General features: G+C 42.3%; 1 protein-coding gene across 1 annotated transcript; it reads left to right on the top strand.

Annotated features, from left to right (window-relative positions):
- The first annotated feature begins 4,259 nt into the window (after positions 1–4,259).
- LOC116795546 (protein-glutamine gamma-glutamyltransferase E-like) lies at positions 4,260–15,432 on the top strand. Its single transcript, XM_032705315.1, has 13 exons — positions 4,260–4,268; positions 5,028–5,304; positions 5,509–5,748; positions 9,168–9,286; positions 9,556–9,681; positions 9,845–10,025; positions 10,271–10,406; positions 10,803–10,906; positions 10,994–11,236; positions 12,555–12,872; positions 13,885–14,048; positions 14,715–14,839; positions 15,282–15,432. Exons 1-13 carry the CDS (start codon positions 4,260–4,262, stop codon positions 15,430–15,432), a joined length of 2,193 nt encoding a protein of 730 aa, XP_032561206.1.
- Positions 15,433–17,041: the final 1,609 nt, after the last annotated feature.

The following is a 17,041-nucleotide window of genomic DNA, read 5'->3' as shown; positions in this document are numbered from 1 at the left end:
CTCTATGGAAGGATTGGTACAGGCCAAAAGATGGGTTCCAGGAGCAAGTGAACCAGGTGTAGCCCAGTGAGAGACCTGGGTTGTGGCCAATAATTGTACAGCAGTAATCAATCTCTGACTGAAAATGATCTGTGTGGATGAAGGGGATGGGAAGTCAAGCCACTGCTCTACTGCACTTTGGACTGTTGGGCCAGGAAGCAGCAAAACCTTCACAAGTGCCCTGAGCCAGCTCTGTGCCCCAACTTCCACCACACAACACAGGGACCCCTCACTGCTGAGGAGCCCAAGCTCAGACTGGCTGTAAAGTTCTCTTGCCCTTGCAGCCTGAAAAATTGCTTTGGAAGGGCACCTGCAGCCCCCCAGGCTTCCTGCTGCCCGTCACACGAGGTCAGTGTGAGCCCACACTGGGCATGGGATGAGCTACAGACAGGCTGTGCAAGGAGCCCACAGTGGTGCCCCCTCTCTTCTCCTGGTGCTCCTCAAGGCTCATCAGAGCCAAGAGCTCTTGTCGTGTAAACCACAGATTCACAGAATGGTTTGGGTTGGAAGGGGCCTCAAAGACAATCCAGTTCCACCCCCCTGCCATGGGCAGAGACACCTTCCACTATCCCAGGTTGCTCAGAGCCCCATCCAACCTGGCCTTCAACACTTCCAGGGGTGGGGCATCCTCAGCTTTCTCTGGGCAACCTGTGCCACTGCATCACCACCCTCACAGTAAAGAATTTCTTCTTAATATCTAATCTAAACCTATTCTCTTTCAGTTTGAAGCCATTCCCCCTTGTCCTGTCACTCCAGGTCCTTGTCAATAGTCTCTCTCCATCTTTCTTGTTACCCTTCAGGTACTGGAAGGATGCAATTGGGCCACCCCAAAGCCTCTGCTTTTTGAGGCTGAACAATCCCAGCTCTCTCAGCCTTTCCTCACAGGAGAGGTTCTCCATCCCTCTAATCACCTTGGTGGCCTCCCCTTGGCTACTGTAAACCACCTTAGAAGTTCAAGCTGCAGCACAACCTCGGATTTAGAATGTGAATATACACTTAATGACTTCTTTTTACATCTCAGGCGTGAGAAAACACCCAGGCTGTGCTAAAGTCAAATGAATTGCACCAACAGAAACGACAGAAGCCTTTAAATCAAACCTCTGGGGGAGTTAAAAGGAAGGCAACACCCTTTCCCTGCAACACTCCAGGTGCACATAAATTAATGTGTCAAATTAAAAGTGGGACAACTTGGACACAGACTCACAGAGCACATTCTGCAACTTTGTGGAAGTTATACTGCTCCCCCCTTTCTAGAATAAGGTAGCAATAACACAAGGGTAAGGTGCAATTTGGTTACCCTGGGGGTATGAAGAGTAGACAAAATTATTCAGGAGATGACTGAAATCAAAGAATTCGTTTTCCCCCTGGAAGTTAGCAAACTGCACTGCAATTTCAAGACTCTGATACAGGGGAAAAGGAGAAACAAAGTATTTTGAACCATTTTGAGGAGGAACAAAGTATTTTGAACCATTTCGGATGATGGGCGGGGGGGGGAACTGAGGTAGGAAAACACCTGTGGCAACATCCAGTCATTAGTCACTCAGGAACCATGACTGCAGCATTCCAAAGGGATTAGAACAGCAGCTTTGCTGTGGTGAAGGCACCGCTCAGCAGGTGCCAGTTTGGGATGTAGGCCAGTCTGAGAGAGGTTCTGGTGGCTTGGTGAACGCGGCTGTGGGCGTGCCTTGCAGAGGTAAAGGAGGTGGTTGCAGCCAAGACAGAAAAAGTGTTCTGAGATTTAATTACGCATGTGAGTAGCAAGGAAGAAGAAAGGAAACGGCCAAGTGCCAGTGGGAGCAATGTGTAACATCTGAGGCAATCCCTGTAAGTACTGAGCCCTGGACTTAAAAACTGGTCGATGCGGTTTGTCACTAGGGCTGCGTGTGGAGACCGGGGAACATCAGAGGCTTGTGGCTCTTATGGTTTCCAAGGAATATGAATTAAGGAAAAGAGAAAAAAGACCAACTAAAGAAGCTTTGAAGAGCAATCAAACGCATTTGAGGTGATTCCTGGAACAAGTCCTGACTGCTCAAACATCCCGGAAACTTCCAAGAGGAGGAAGCGCCGCTGAATTATAATGTAAGTGGAGGCACTCTGGGCCAGGTACACTGCTGCCTAGTGGGGAAATTTCAGTGTTTTTCTTTTGGGGTAAGGCTAGCATAACTGGTCATATTAGTAAGTACTCTCTTAGTCTTTGGTATGAAAACAAAGTTTCTCAAAAAGGTGCAAGAACGCAACTTTCTTGTAAAAATCAGCCTTAGAAACAGCTTAACTTCTGCTTTCTCAGCTTGTTTTTCTTTCTTTGTAACTTGAATTTCAGACTCATTCATTTTTAAGTCTTTGCTGAGTGCTAGAACATGATCAGTGGAGCTGCAGAATCTTAAGCAGATAATCCTCCTCTAAACAATGTCACTTTATTACCTGTACTCTTTCAAGTGATGGTACAAACCCAAAAATAAATATATTCATTGTTGTTAAAATAGACAGGCTTAGAGTTTGTGCTGATAAAAACTACTCATATTTAACATCTTGGGAGTTCTGTTTGAAATAAAACTTCTGGGCAATAGTAGTATGGAGCTAACATAACAGGTGAACAGACATTTGTTTCTGGTGGAGCTCATAATTTCATATAAGTCAGAGGGTATTGGAGATAATGTGAGACTAAAAAGAAAAAAACACCTCTAAAACCAACTCACAGCTATAGGACAAAAACAGAAGTGATATTAACCAACATGGAAGTTAAGTCATCAGGAAATGCTCCTTTTTCCTTCAGATGGCTTTTATGTCCCACCACGCTCCCCATTTCCTCACCCTTAAAGATAACTCATTCATGGCACACCTATTATCTTTGTAGGAAGTTCTTTCTGTCTTGGGATTCAGGAGCATGCATTTCCTCTGAGTAAATAATTTTGGTATCTCCTCCCATAATTACACCCACATTGAGTAGGACCTTTGGCATTAGACGTCTACATATTATAGGAACCAGTTAATTCGTTTGACAAGCCTACAGGTATTAATAACAACGTCTAAGTACCTCTCCCATCTCTCAAATTTCAGCTGACAGCACAAAAAGATTGCTGGGCTTTCTTCTTTTTATGATTGGTGTGACTTGGACAACCTTGAAGGCCAAAGCAGAAGCTGTATGCAATTCTCATAAGCTGAGGGAATGGCAGGTGAGTTCGCAAGTCATTTGCTTCCCTTCAGCAGGTACTTTCTTCAGGACTGTTTCCTCAATATACATGCCCTGTAGGTATCTACTCAGATTTCTTATCTGAAGGAAATTCTACATTGTAATTTGTTCTTGCACTTCATTTTCGAAAGTTTTATTGTTGTTATTGTTAAGACCTGTTTGAGAATAGTTTTTAAGCTAAATAGAGAATCCTAGGGGCAGGGAGGAGAAAAGAAATTCCCATTATTTCAAAAGGCACCATTTTTTAAATGCTCTGTCAGAAATGTGTCATGCTTTGTATTAACAAAATCTGTGTAATCCACCCTAATGGAGCTGTGAGCATGGAGCCTATAGATGGGAATTCAAATATGCCTTAAAACCCTACCAAAGGAAAACAACAATGACAGTATCTCTGCTTTTTAAAGTTTAAGATGACTGTTGGACTGGGAAATTGCAAAGCAAGGTTCTCTCTCATTTAATGATGGAACAAACATTTACAAATCAGTTTATAAGATGTTGCTTTGCATGGAAAGCAGCACTAACTGCAGTTCACTGTTGTTCCAGATACTCATGCTAAAGATTCTCCTTTTCAGCCCATCAGTGCTTACTCACTTAACTTCTTTATGGTCTTAGGCCAGAAAAAAAAAAAATCCTTGAATTTAACTATGGCACTTTTTTTGCATAAGTTAGTTTTTACTTTTACCTCTTCTTCAAAGATTAGATATAAATTGTAGTTTAATTTGCAGCTATATTGTTTCAGATCTGACTTGGTATTTCATTGCTAAGCTCTATGGTACGAGATAGACCTGGAAGCTTGTTTGAAGATTCCTGCAATACCAGCATAGGCCTTAATCCATCTTTTCCATTCTATTCTTTCTGTTATTACTTTTTTGGTTTGATTTCCCTTTAAAATGGTGGTGGTTGTGTCCCCCCCATTCTGTCCCTCCACCCCCAACCTCATTGCTTTTATGACACTGATATTAATAAAAGTGACTTGGAAGAATCTTCACTGAGGTGCTTGCTTTGAGCATTTGCCAAAACTTTCTACACAATGCTCCAGGTGTGCTTTGGAGAGTCTCCCAGGGCAGATAGAAACACAGAAAGTGCTTCTCAGCACTCCCAAAGACAGTAAAACTGTTCGGGTTTGAGCATGGCAACAAAACATGAGCTATAGGAGGGAAAACAATCATTCAAGGAAGATCATATAAATACCTGCTTGCCAAAAAGGTAGTTTAGCATTTGAGGTGGCAAGAACCACTCGATGGGTTTTAAACCACAGACCATAATAACAGCAAATGTGCAGGAGGACGTGATATTGGAGAACTCCAGGCAAACTGCAAGTCATCAGAATTCCTCTAGGACATGAAGCTAGTGCCTACTAGAACAGGAATTGCAGTGGTTCAGTTGTCACTTTGAACAGAGCTAGATTCAGACAGAGTGATTTCTTTGTCAAAAGCTCCAATATGGAAATACCTCATTTTCCTTCATCTCTCACTATGCATTTTTCCTTTGCACCTAGGCCAAATGACACCAGGATTTAAGCAGGAAAAGTAAGATGTCCTAAGTGCCACTCCCAGGATCCTAAAAATATGTATGTTTAAAATACAGAGGGGTTATAGGCCACTTTATTTGGTGTTGGTAATGAAATTACACCAATTTGCCCCTGTAAATTTTTTTTCTAAGTCCAGTAGTAAACCAGCATCCAGCAGTGTACAGGAAGTATGTAAGTCCCAGTGTATGACAGCCCTGTAACAAAACCCAAGCAAAACTTTCTGTTATTGACCACTAAACTTAATTTAATGGTTCATGTGCTTTTCAGCTGTACTTCCTCCTGCAGAAGGTAATTGCTCTTAGCAGCCTCATCGTGCCACTAAACAGCTTCTTTCCCTGTTGGCTGCTTCTTCATGACTTTTGTTTTACAGACCTGACCCCCACACACATCAGCTGGCAGCCATCAGTGAACTCAGCCAACCACCACACTGACAGATATGCCAACACCGAGCTGACCGTGAGGCGAGGACAAGCCTTCACCATCACCCTGTACTTCAACAGGCCGAGGCAGAATGGGGAGAGCCTGGCATTTGTCACTGAGATAGGTAAGACTCCCTTAGCTCAACCCATGTTCTCAGAGAATTGTCATCTCTTCTCCTTGTACTTCTCTCTTTATTCTATTTAGAGATGCAATTTGTCTTCGTGTGTTTCTAATGCTTTTCCCCTTGCAATATGCTCAGTTTCAAGTGGGAGGTTAATACTGAAATCCCGCTCTGGAATGGAAACCAACCCACCCTTCTTTCTGGCAGGGCCATACCCCTCGGAATCCCATCGCACCAGGGCTGTGTTTAACCTCTCTGAGGCCGGGCCCAGTGGCTGGAGTGCTGCCCAAGGACCCAGCGAGGCCACAGCCACCAACTTTGTGATATCCAGCCCAGCCAACGCTGTCATCGGGCGATACAACCTCACCCTCCTGGTAACCTCAGGGAACAAGATCTCCTCCAGATACCTGGGGCAGTTTGTGTTACTCTTCAACCCTTGGTGCACAGGTAGGTGCCAACACCTTTGTTCTTGAACGTTGTTTTGTATCTGCACAGAGAGCTGCCCCCTGAAGCTGTCTCTCTTTGGGTCATTCTCAGTGCTCAGAGATCTGGTTTACTACATTTATCCTAGCAAAGTGTGCTATATGGAGTTATATCACAGACTCTTTAGAACTGAGCAGATCACTTTGTCTGTAGGCAAAGGCTGACAGGCTTTTGTAAATCTATGTACTTCTCAGAACTTGGAACAAGGATACAGTAACATCCTTGACTTGCACCTAAATCAGAGCAAGACTGCCCTTGTAGATGTTAACTGCAAGGACAACAGCTCAACTAACTTCATAAAAACTGGGAGGGCTAAATGTGAAGAAGACTGGCAATTCACAGAATGGTTTGGGTTGGAAGGGACCTTAAAAACCATCTCATTTCAACCTCCCTGCCATGGGCGCAGATGACACTCACCAGGTCAGGCTGTGCAGGGCCTCACCCAACCTGGCCTTGGACACTTCCAGGGACGGGGCAGCCACAGCTGCTCTTGTCAGCCTGTGTCAGTGCCCCACCACCCTCACAGTAAAGAATTGCTTCCTAATCTCTAATCTGAGTCTCTCCTTTTTTAGTTTATAACCATTCCCCCTCGTCCTATGACTCTCTACCTGTGTAAAAGGTCACTCTGCCTCCTTTCTAAAAGCCTCCTTGAAGTACTGGAAGGCCACAAGGAGGTCTCCCCAGAGCCTTCTCCAGGCTGAACCCCCCCAGATGGCTCAGCCTAACTCCACAGCAGATTTTGCAAGTATGCAATAGTCTAGAAACCTAGATTAGTTCTAAAATGCTACAATCTAAAGTTAAGAGAGCTCTTAGCCATCCCAGCGAGTAAACAGCTTATAAAAGAAAAGTAACCACAACCATCTTCTGTGACCAAATATTAGTCAGGGCCACTAAGAAATATGTTAAGAGCCAAGATGAAAAAAAAATGCTAATTAGCTCAGCAAGTCTTGGAAGTCAGAAATAATTACAGAAGTATGTTCAGGAAACTCAAGACTGTCTCTGCATAGACAGTCCTGAGAGAAAAACCTCCCCAGAACCCCCTGAAAGATCATTTGTGTGTAACTTGTAATTAATGGAAACCACACTGCTGGGACAGCAATATTTGACAGCTCCTGAACTGGAACACCAGAGGTACTCCTGAGACCAGACAAACTCTTCTGAGATGAAAACAGGAAAATTAAGCTGCACCATTACAATTTAAAACTAGTTATTCTGCAGAAGAGCCCTTCAGATCTACCAGATGATGCAATGGCTACTGACAGATAAAAGGGAGTATCCTTGAAGGTGGATGCTGGTGAAGTTCTATAGAGTGGAAAAGCTCCCTGATCCTGAAAAACAGGAACAAATTCAGTTTGATTGTATGTTACCACTATGGTAAGTGTCACAGCAGAAAGGAAATAAAACATTTATTTTCTCAGCTAAGGATAAATGGCAGATCTGGCCTGTAGATATGGTTCCAGATGTGAGATTATTCTTTAAACAGGAATTAATTCATCAACTGGAATATCAGTAAAGAGCCACTAAGAAGAAAACAGTCAGGACTAGAGACGAAAGGAAAAGCACTGGGTTGGAGAAAATCTACTAATGGATCCTTAGGTGTCATCTGAAAAAACACTCTGATCAAGTAGTTCATCACTGACTTTGACATGCTGACATTAAGCAGCATTGTCCATGCACAGGTGGTTGGGACAACCCATAGAAACAACTGGCTGACCCTAGAGACTGGGGTAGGTCAGAAGGAATAAGATACAATAACACAAAATAAAAGATTGCACGTTTAAGGAGAAATAACAATAATTTCAATGGCAGACTTATCACCAGCAAGTCATGAAGAATGTGGAAACACTTGTTAATCAAAGAACAAGGACCAAAGTGAAGTGGTCCTGAAAATGGCAAATCAATCTTAAACTGTATAACAGAAAACAGCTAATCCGATTTAAATATTAATGCCATTGTATGAGGTGATGAAATCTCATCTGGAATTTTCTTTCAGTTGATCTTTCCTGAACAGGAATTATTAATTAGAGCATGCTCACGGAAAAAAAATCTGGTTTAGCAAGCCATAAAAATGTATCCCCTTTGGAAGAAGGGGCAGAGAACTAGCTCACAGTGCTAGAAGGATCCTAGAAAGTTGTCTAGTCCCACACCATCCTCAAGGCAGGTCCTGTTCAGCACTTAGGTCATTCCTGACAGGTTTTGAATTCCTTCCTAATGATCATTCATTAGGGAAGCTCCAGTACCTCCCCTGGAAATTCCCTCCAATAAAACACCAGCCTTTCTAATAGAAGTTCTTCCTATTAACAAACAAATCTTTCTTGCTTCCATTTCAGCATATAATTTCTCATCCTACATATGATAGACACCAAGAATAGATTTCCTTCCCCCCTGCCCCATCCTGTTCACAAGAATTTCTGGAATTGACTGCCATGCTTGGCCCATTCCTCACCCCCATTTTTTTCCTACCTTAAATAATTCTGAGTTAATTCATAACTTAGGTTTTCAGGATTGCTCAGCATTCCCAGTGCTCCTCCCACTCTTTCCAACTGGTCCACAGCTGGAACTGCACACAGGCTCATGCCACCCCAAAAGCTTAGGGATCAACAGTAATGATATTATTTAAAAAAAAAACATGGACAGCAACCACAAAAATAGATTTATATCACATGATATAATTTTTAAAATAAATTGCAATCTTTTTATTTGCAGGAAGGGAAGGATGGGAAGTTCCTATAGGAAGGTAAAGAAGTTGACTCAATAAAATAGACAAGCTGATTTTTTTTTTTGTATGTATTTCCTGAAATCCTGGAGCTTTCAGAAAATATTTTTAAACATTATGGAATTAAACACAGAGCTAAGCAGATATTGCTACTTAAAGAATGATGAAAACAACCTAAACCTCTGTGGGAAGCCAATGCTTTCAAAGCAGCTACATACTGTGCCTTAGACTTGGAAAACCAATGAGGAACAATGAAACCCAAGTGAATAGTTGAGCAGGCTTTCCCAATAACTGGAAAACAAAAATGTTATCTGTGTATTTTTTTCAAATGTCTGTTCTACTTCTTAACTACCTCAAGAAGACAGAAAAAAATCTGTGAACCTGGACTTTTCTCACAAAAACACAACGTTTAGGGGATATTTAAATCATACACAAGGGCTACACTAAAAGTAGGGGATAAAAGTTAAGTAATATAATAAGGATCTTTTGGCTCCCTGTCCCCCCAGGACATTTACAATAACAGACATTGTCACTGAACTGTACATGTTCACGGAGCTGTAACGATGTGTTTTGCAAATAGTAGTTTTCCCCTTGCTAAATCAAGACAACAATGTTTTTGAAAGGTTGCTAGTGTTGCAGCTTTAAGCCTGCCCTACTTGGTTTTCAGGTGATGATGTCTTCATAGCCAATGAAAATGAGAGGCAAGAATATGTTCTGAATGAAAATGGAATAATCTTTGTGGGCAACGCAAGGTACATTGAAGCAAGAGCATGGTATTATGGACAGGTAAGCCATAAGGAATTTATTTTTACTCTCATTCTGTCCCAAATAGCATTTCTCTTATCATTATTTGCCTCTCCAATAGGCCTGTTTATATGAAAACTGCACAACCCTGGGTAGCCTTACTTTGCTCAGAGTGTGTCTAACAGTGCTCTTCACTGTCCCTGTCACATCTGGCCTGCAATATCTCAGAAAGGAGGAACTGCAGTAGAATCTCCTTTAATTCCGTTTGGAAACCATCTATTTTCTTAAAAATGTATCTTATCTGCTCACAGTTTCAAGACCTTCTAAACATCTGCCTCACCATGCTGGATCTGAGCCTGTACTACCGCCAGGACCCAGGCATGGACATGTCACGAAGGGGAGACCCCAAATATGTGGGCCGAGTTATCAGTTCTATGGTAAGAAACGGGCAACTTCACCCAAATCCCACAAAACCTGAGCAGAAAGCATCAGTTACACCAGGGAGACTCAGCCACCTGCACCTTATGCAACACAATTAACTGGACAGGGTGCATGACACACAACTCATTTTGTGCATTCTGTCCACTGGCCTGTTTTCAGATCAATGGAAATGATAACGACAATGGGGTTCTCCTGGGAAAGTGGCAAGGGAGCTTCCATTCTCATGAGAATCCATCCAGGTGGGATGGCAGCGTGGTCATCCTCAAGAAGTGGCGCCAGGACAACTACAGGCCCGTTCAGTACGGCCAGTGCTGGGTGTTTGCAGGTGTGATGTGCACAGGTAAGCCCTGGGAACAGAGGACTCTGCTGAGATGGAGGCACTTGTGACCTCCGGATTAATCAAAAAACTACAAAGCAATAAACTCCACAAGAGGAACACTGCTGTAAAGAACCCAAATGCTGAAGAATCACAAAATATTTAGACCCCTAACTTTGTTTCTCAGATGTTTCTATAATCATTGAGCTGTGTGGGTTTTGTTGTATTTGTTGCTCGTTTGTTTTGGTTTCTTTTAAAATATATTTCAGTTCTGAGGTGCTTGGGGATTCCAACCCGTTTGGTTTCCAATTTTAACTCTGCCCATGACGTGGATAGAAACCTGAGTATTGACAAGTACTATGACAGCTCTGGAAGGAGTCTTAATATCAGCAAGGATTCCACGTGGTAAATATAATTTCTTGCATCTCACTAATAACTAGGGAGGGGATTTAGGAGACTTAAAAACACGAACACCAGTGGTACAAAAACAACTGAGTGGGCAAAATGTAATACAACTATCTAAATTAATACTGTAGACATCCATTTGGAAAAAAAAAAAGAAGAGAAGAAAAAAACCCAAACAACATACTTTGTGGTTGTCTCCCTCCCTGCCCTGAGGTCTAGACCTCAAAAACAGGCATTAAATCTGTTCTTTGAAAGAGGCAGTGAGTTAGTGTAATGAGACAGCCTGTATCTCAGTTTGGAGAACCTTTAAAAGCCAAAATTCACTACTCCTTTCAAACTGGAAGCCTGTATGACTCTATATTACTGTGCTTTCTAGACACTGTTCTTTGTCTCCAGGGATTATCACGTCTGGAATGAAAGCTGGTTCGTTCGCCCAGACCTGGGAAGGTCGTACAACGGGTGGCAGGTTTTAGATGCAACCCCACAAGAACAAAGCAAAGGTAACATTGTAAATTATCAATGTTTAATGGTGCTTCTCCAAACTGAGCACAGCTAATAAAGTTTGACCTTTTTTCCTCACGTTGTAGGGATTTTTCAGTGTGGCCCTGCCTCCGTCGTAGCCATCAAAGAAGGTGAGGTAGACTTGGATTACGACACCTTGTTCGTGTACTCGGAGGTGAACGCTGATTGCAACAGGTGGATCGTGTACAACGATGGCACCAAGAAAAGGGTTTATTGTGATACTGAAATCATTGGCAGGTCCATCAGCACCAAAGCCCTGGGCAGCAATGCCCGGGTGGATGTCACCGCTAACTACAAATATCCGGAAGGTAAAGGGATTGTCACGTTGTCTCCTTGTTATCACGACTGTTTCCTGCTGAGTTCTTGGTGCTGGGAGGCAGGATGAGCAACCTGCTGTGTTTGAGCATCTCTCTGCTTTCCTTCAGAAAATATTTCCACCAGTGTTCTCAGATTACTTCCTAAATACAACGGGTATTACCTTTCTGGCTTTGTGCATTTAACAGTTTCCTTATTAAAGGCACAACACAAAGTCCACTTTAGTCCCTTACACAGAAGTATAAAATTTAATACATACAGAAAACAGGCTATAAAATACATTTTTACTACCCAAGGCAGACAAAAAGCCTGAGGGTGTCATACAAAAGCATCTTGAAATTGGGTCCATTGTGTATCATGAACTGTGCACGTCTGTAGTATGGGAAGCTACAGGTCACTAAGTACTAGTTTTCCAACATATCTTGCAGAGGGAGTGGGGCAACAATCAAACCACTAACCCAAAACCTTAAGCTCCAGTCCTCTGCATTATCTCCCACATGGCAATCACCTACCCAGCCATTCAGTGTTTGCACTGTCAGTGGACTCTGTCTCTACATCACTGGATTTTGGAATCAAAACTACTAGGAAAGAGTAAAGGGACTAAGTGTCATTCAACTGTATTTAGGAAAACAAAGCAGCAAAGGGTTAAGAGCTGCAGAGCCATTTGCTTGCAGGAATATTTTTTTTTTTTTTATCTTCCCTCAGAAACTTGGTACCCAGATCTTTCCATTTTGGTTTTTTTTTTTTTGGAGGTTTGTTTTTGTTTGGTTTTTGTTGTTGTTGTTGTTGGTTTTTTTGGGTTTTTTTGGGGGTTTTTTGTTTGTTTGTTTTTTAATTTAGGGTTACAGATTTCTCTTAATAGTTTGCTTAATGTTTGTGGCTCAAAGTCTTAAAAAAAAAAAAAAAGAAATGTATTTCACTTGTTTTAAAATTTGCCATTTGGAATCAGTGGCCATATTTCAGTACTTCACTCCTCAATGTTTTAGTGCAACTGTATTTAATACAGAGGCTGGCTGTCACCAGATCAGCAAAGTAAGACTTATCACACTGCTGCAAGTTCTGACCAGAGAAAGAGAAATCTTGTTTCTTTAACAAATACATTATATTTCATTTTAGTGATTTATTCTCCTTATAACAGTGCATTTATTACTTCCCTGTGAAAAACCTGAACAGAGGCTTAATGGAGATATGGGGAACTTTCAGGTGTTGCACATGCAGAGCTGATACCCTGTACCACTCTGAAAGCCTTTACCCAGAGGAGGTGCATTTGCAACAGAAGCAGAATTTTACTTGGTTCTCTCCTTCCCCCAGGCTCTTCCGAGGAAAGACGCGTTTACAGAAAGGCCTTGGCCAAGATATTGGGAACGAGCGTCACAGAAGGACGCACAGAATCTGCGGATGGGAGACCCTCAGAGACAGTCAGAAACCCTGGCATTGCTGGGAAGTTCAAGCTGGCTGAGCCTCCAGTTTTTGGCAAAGACATTAATCTAATCTTAGTTCTCAACAACCTCTCCTCTGACCGCAAGACCGTGAGGGTGGACATGAGTGCATCCACCATCCTGTACACCAGGAGAACAGTGGCAGAGATCCTGAAGGCAACCACTTCTGCAGAGCTGGGTCCTAAACAAGGTAATTTTAATGGTCCCAAGGAGCCAATCTAGCCCTCTTCCTAGCCACAGCAAGGCAACTGGGAGGAAGAAACATCAGTATCATGCCTAGGTCAGCCTCATAGTGCATCCATTCCTTCCACCACTTAATAGCATTGTGATTAAATTTTACATGATTTTTTTTTTCCCCCCCTCTGAAAACTTTCACTACTTTAAGCATGAATTGAAGGTCTAATCAAACATTACATAGAAGGCTACATTTATGTCACAGCTCCAGAAGGAACACTATACATATATGTGTGTGTGTGGCAAGATCTATCTATCTATCTATATATATATGTGTGTGTGTGTCTGTGTGGTAATTATTACATGTACATAGGAACATACCTTAATCTAAACAAATAAAAGACTGATGTTGTGTGCTTTCTGGCACTCAAAAGGTAACACTTTAAAAGAAATCAACTAGGACAAAGTTTAAAAGTTACAGTAAAACTCTGTTTTGAAGAGTCACAGCTATTGAAATTATTATAGAGATCTTTTTCATCCCGAGGGGCTACAAAGATTTACATTTTTCCCCATACACAGCAGAAAAGTTGTAGGACTACAGTGAGCAGCTGACCAGGTCACTTGAAAAGGATCTCTGTGAAACTTGACCCAAACTTTCTTCTTGACTGAGGTAAAACAAAGAGGATATAAGGAGGGAATAGATAAAAATAGTTATACCTCTAATTGTAAGAAATACAAAGGGCCAGGAATCCAGTGAAATGCAGATGAGAAGATTCTCTCAGTTTCAGACCAAAATCCTCTATTCAAAACTGTAAGGGTCAAATGAGTTAAAGTAGAAAATGATCACCAGAAGAGGGAAATACACAACCAGTCTCACAAGAAGGAAATATAAACAGACTCCAGCTGTCTTATCTTTTTTTCTCTTCAATAATTTAAAAAAAAAAAACAAAACAACCCTCGCTGTAACTCTCTTTTCTTTAGCTTGCTTTGAAAATCTAATGGTTCCTAAACATATGTCTGTATTCCAGGGAAGCATATCCGGGTAAAGATCCCTTATGCTCATTATGGAAAATATCTGACTACTGACAAAAGGATCCAAGTCACTGCTCTGTGTGAAGTCATGCGCTCGCACGGGCTGAAGCTGCTGGTGGAGAAGACAATCATTTTAGAGGACACAAACATCATCATCAAGGTAAACAATTCTCTCCCTGATGTCCCAAACGGACACTAAAGGGTCTTTCTGGAGGTCAGATCTTAAGATGAGAATTTGGGGATAAATGAATTAATTTAGGCTGCCATTTCAGACCTTGCTCCGAAATCCTGCTGCTTAAACTGAGAAGGCAATGATGGGAGAGGCCAGTTCTGAATCTTGGCCTGAATCTGACCCTGTTCTTCAGAACAGCTCTGTTTCTTTCTTTCCCAGTCACATGCCACAGCTTTATGTTCACAGCACTCATTCTCATTTCAGGTGTTCCAGTTACTGGCAAGTGCTTGTGTTGCCTTTAAACAACTTTGCCTGGTACCAGAATAGAGATTTAAACCCTTAATTCCAGTCATTGGTAGGGCCAGTTCTTATTGTTTTGACACTTCAGTTCTAATCAGTGATGTGCCAAAAAAGAAAAAAAAAGCCACTGAGCACCCCAAAGATCAGACAGTGTCAGGGACGTGTCTGTGTAGTCAGGGCTCTGTTTCACTGAAATTATGCACAAAATATTGCAGACAGCTCCACAGCACTGCTTAGCTAAGCCAAGTCCAGCTTCAAACACCAGGAAAGCTGTCAGCTAAATGCCACAGCTGAGTTCTGACTCCAGAAGAGAGTAAACCAGTGACTGATCAGAAATGTGCCTTTGTCCTGTAGGTCCCCCGGAGGATTGTGGTGAACAGAGCTGCGACTCTGGAGATCTCCTACGCCAACCCCCTCCCCGAGCCCGTGAGCCGCTGCGTCCTCCTGGTGACCCTGATGAACCAGCAGGTCAAGATAAAGTAAGTGAAAGCTGCAGCATTTACTCAGTGCTTCCAATTTAGGCCAAAAGAAGGTAAAAAACAAAGCAGAATGGCCATTAGAAAAATCATGTCATTGCCAAAATGGATATGAACCGAGCAGGTATTGGACAGATCTTTGACTTCAGACTTTTCCTATTCTGAGTTTGGACAGTTGACTGTCCAAATTTGCAGTCAGCCCTAAGGCCTGATGTGGCACTTCTCATTTCCATAAGTCTATTCAAGAGTAAATGAAGATGGCACTGTCTCCTTTCTTAGCCCACACAAAGCCTCAAACCTTAAGTAATTCTCAAAACCCAAGGCTGGGACACAAGTAACCATTGAGGTCCTTGCTCTCATGCAGTCCTATTTCTTAGGAATCTTATAAAAAGACAATGTAAACCTGAATTAATTGATTTTTTTTCCCCCTTTTTTTTTTTTTCAGTTTGGCACGACTGGCACCGAGGGAGAGATCAAAAATTTATTTTGAATTCACACCTCGGAGGAGTGGGCCCTTACAGCTGCAAGTAGACTTCTCTTGTGACAAATTTTCACACATTAAGGGATTTGTAACCATTGCAGTAGCACCTTCATAATGTGATGGAATCAAACTCCTATTTCTGCAGTAACATGGCAAGACATCCTCCCCTCTATAGGAAAAGTGATGACAGAAAGGAACTTTCCACAAAAATTGGTGATCTCTTACATTGCAATAGAATCAAGTCTCCTACTTTCACAGTGCTTAATTTAGTCTCTAACTGTATTTCTTTCTTTTTTTCCCCCCCTCTTGAATTCTTTGTAGAAATAGTTTCACTGTTTTATGAAATCTCATTCTGTTTAGCTCCCAGTTTTGACTTTACCATCAGGCAAACAATACAGTCTCTTTTGACCTCATTCTAATTTTCAGCAATAAATAAAAATCATTCATCACTGTATTGTTTTGTAATGAATTTTACATTCCATGGACATTATCACAAGAAGTCACAAGATTGAGGAAAGTTCTTTTTTCTTCATTTCACAAGCCTCTAGTCTAAAAAAGAGTAGAACATTTCCTCCACTGTTCACCTAATTTCTGTATTTTGTGACACATGTAGCTCTGTGAATGGGGAGGAAAAAAGCCTGTGAAGGGTGGGAAAGTAATGTGTGGGGTCCATGGTAGTATTTCTGTGGGCACAGGCCTGGCACAGAGTGGAGAACACATGGACATATTCAAAACAGTAACTTAATTCTTATGTAGCCTGACAGAGCCTGGCATTAGTGTGACAGTCCAGCAGCACAAGGTCACCAACACTTTTTGCCCACCAGTGTAAGGTCACTGGAGACAAGGAACACGTTTGTCTTCAAACCTTCCCCACGTGGCTCCTCCACGGGCAGCCCCAGCTCCTCCCCTGTCAGAGTTTGCTGACAGCTCCCTCTTCTGTGGGTTCCCAATCCCAGCATTTCCAGGTGCCAGGTCTCAGCTGGAACACACTTTCAGGCAGCTGTAAGGATTCCCTGTTCCAGCCTCTGCTGTGACAGGTAAGGGCTGACCAGGCACAGGAGCCTCCAGGTCACGCTCCAGGGTGTGGGGCAATCACGGTGTGCAAACAGCTCTGCCAAGCCTCAAGATTTACATTTGCTGTACAACTTGCAGAAAGATTCAAGCAGAATTAATAAGGCCAAAATTCTGAACCACAGAGCTGTCAGGAGTTATGGATGTGAACACCTTTTTCTGATAATATTTCAGAGTCTGAGGCATCCAGATATGATCACAAAACTCTTACTGGAAAAAAAAAAAACCCACACAAGAAACCATAACAGAACTCCAAATTCCTTTTTTTTAAAAAAATACACTTGAACTTCAGGCAATTAATTTGCCTTTTTGGTTCCTGGCAATCTTGACATGAATTGGAAACAACAAATATGAAGTGGAAACAAAATAGAAAACAGAACAACAAGAAAAAGTGCAGAAGCATGAAGGTGAGATCATCCCTGCTCCCCTGACACCCCTTACTCCTCATCACAGTCCATTCAAGGTTCAGAACAGTGCTCAAGCTACTCTGCGCACAAATTGGCAGGGTACGTTTGTAGATAAGCTGTGACACAGGACGAGGGAGGAGACAACGCGAGGGAGCTGCAGGAGCTGAGGGCGCCTGTAATTAGAGTGGGCAGGGCTCACACCAGCAGAGCAGCTCTGCAGCTTCCTCCAGGGCCAGACTCGCAGTG

Source organism: Chiroxiphia lanceolata, chromosome 17 (assembly GCF_009829145.1).
Source record: "Chiroxiphia lanceolata isolate bChiLan1 chromosome 17, bChiLan1.pri, whole genome shotgun sequence".
NCBI lineage: Eukaryota > Metazoa > Chordata > Aves > Passeriformes > Pipridae > Chiroxiphia > Chiroxiphia lanceolata.
The sequence above is the reverse complement of the archived record's forward strand: the minus strand, read 5'-3'. Positions and strand labels throughout refer to the sequence as shown.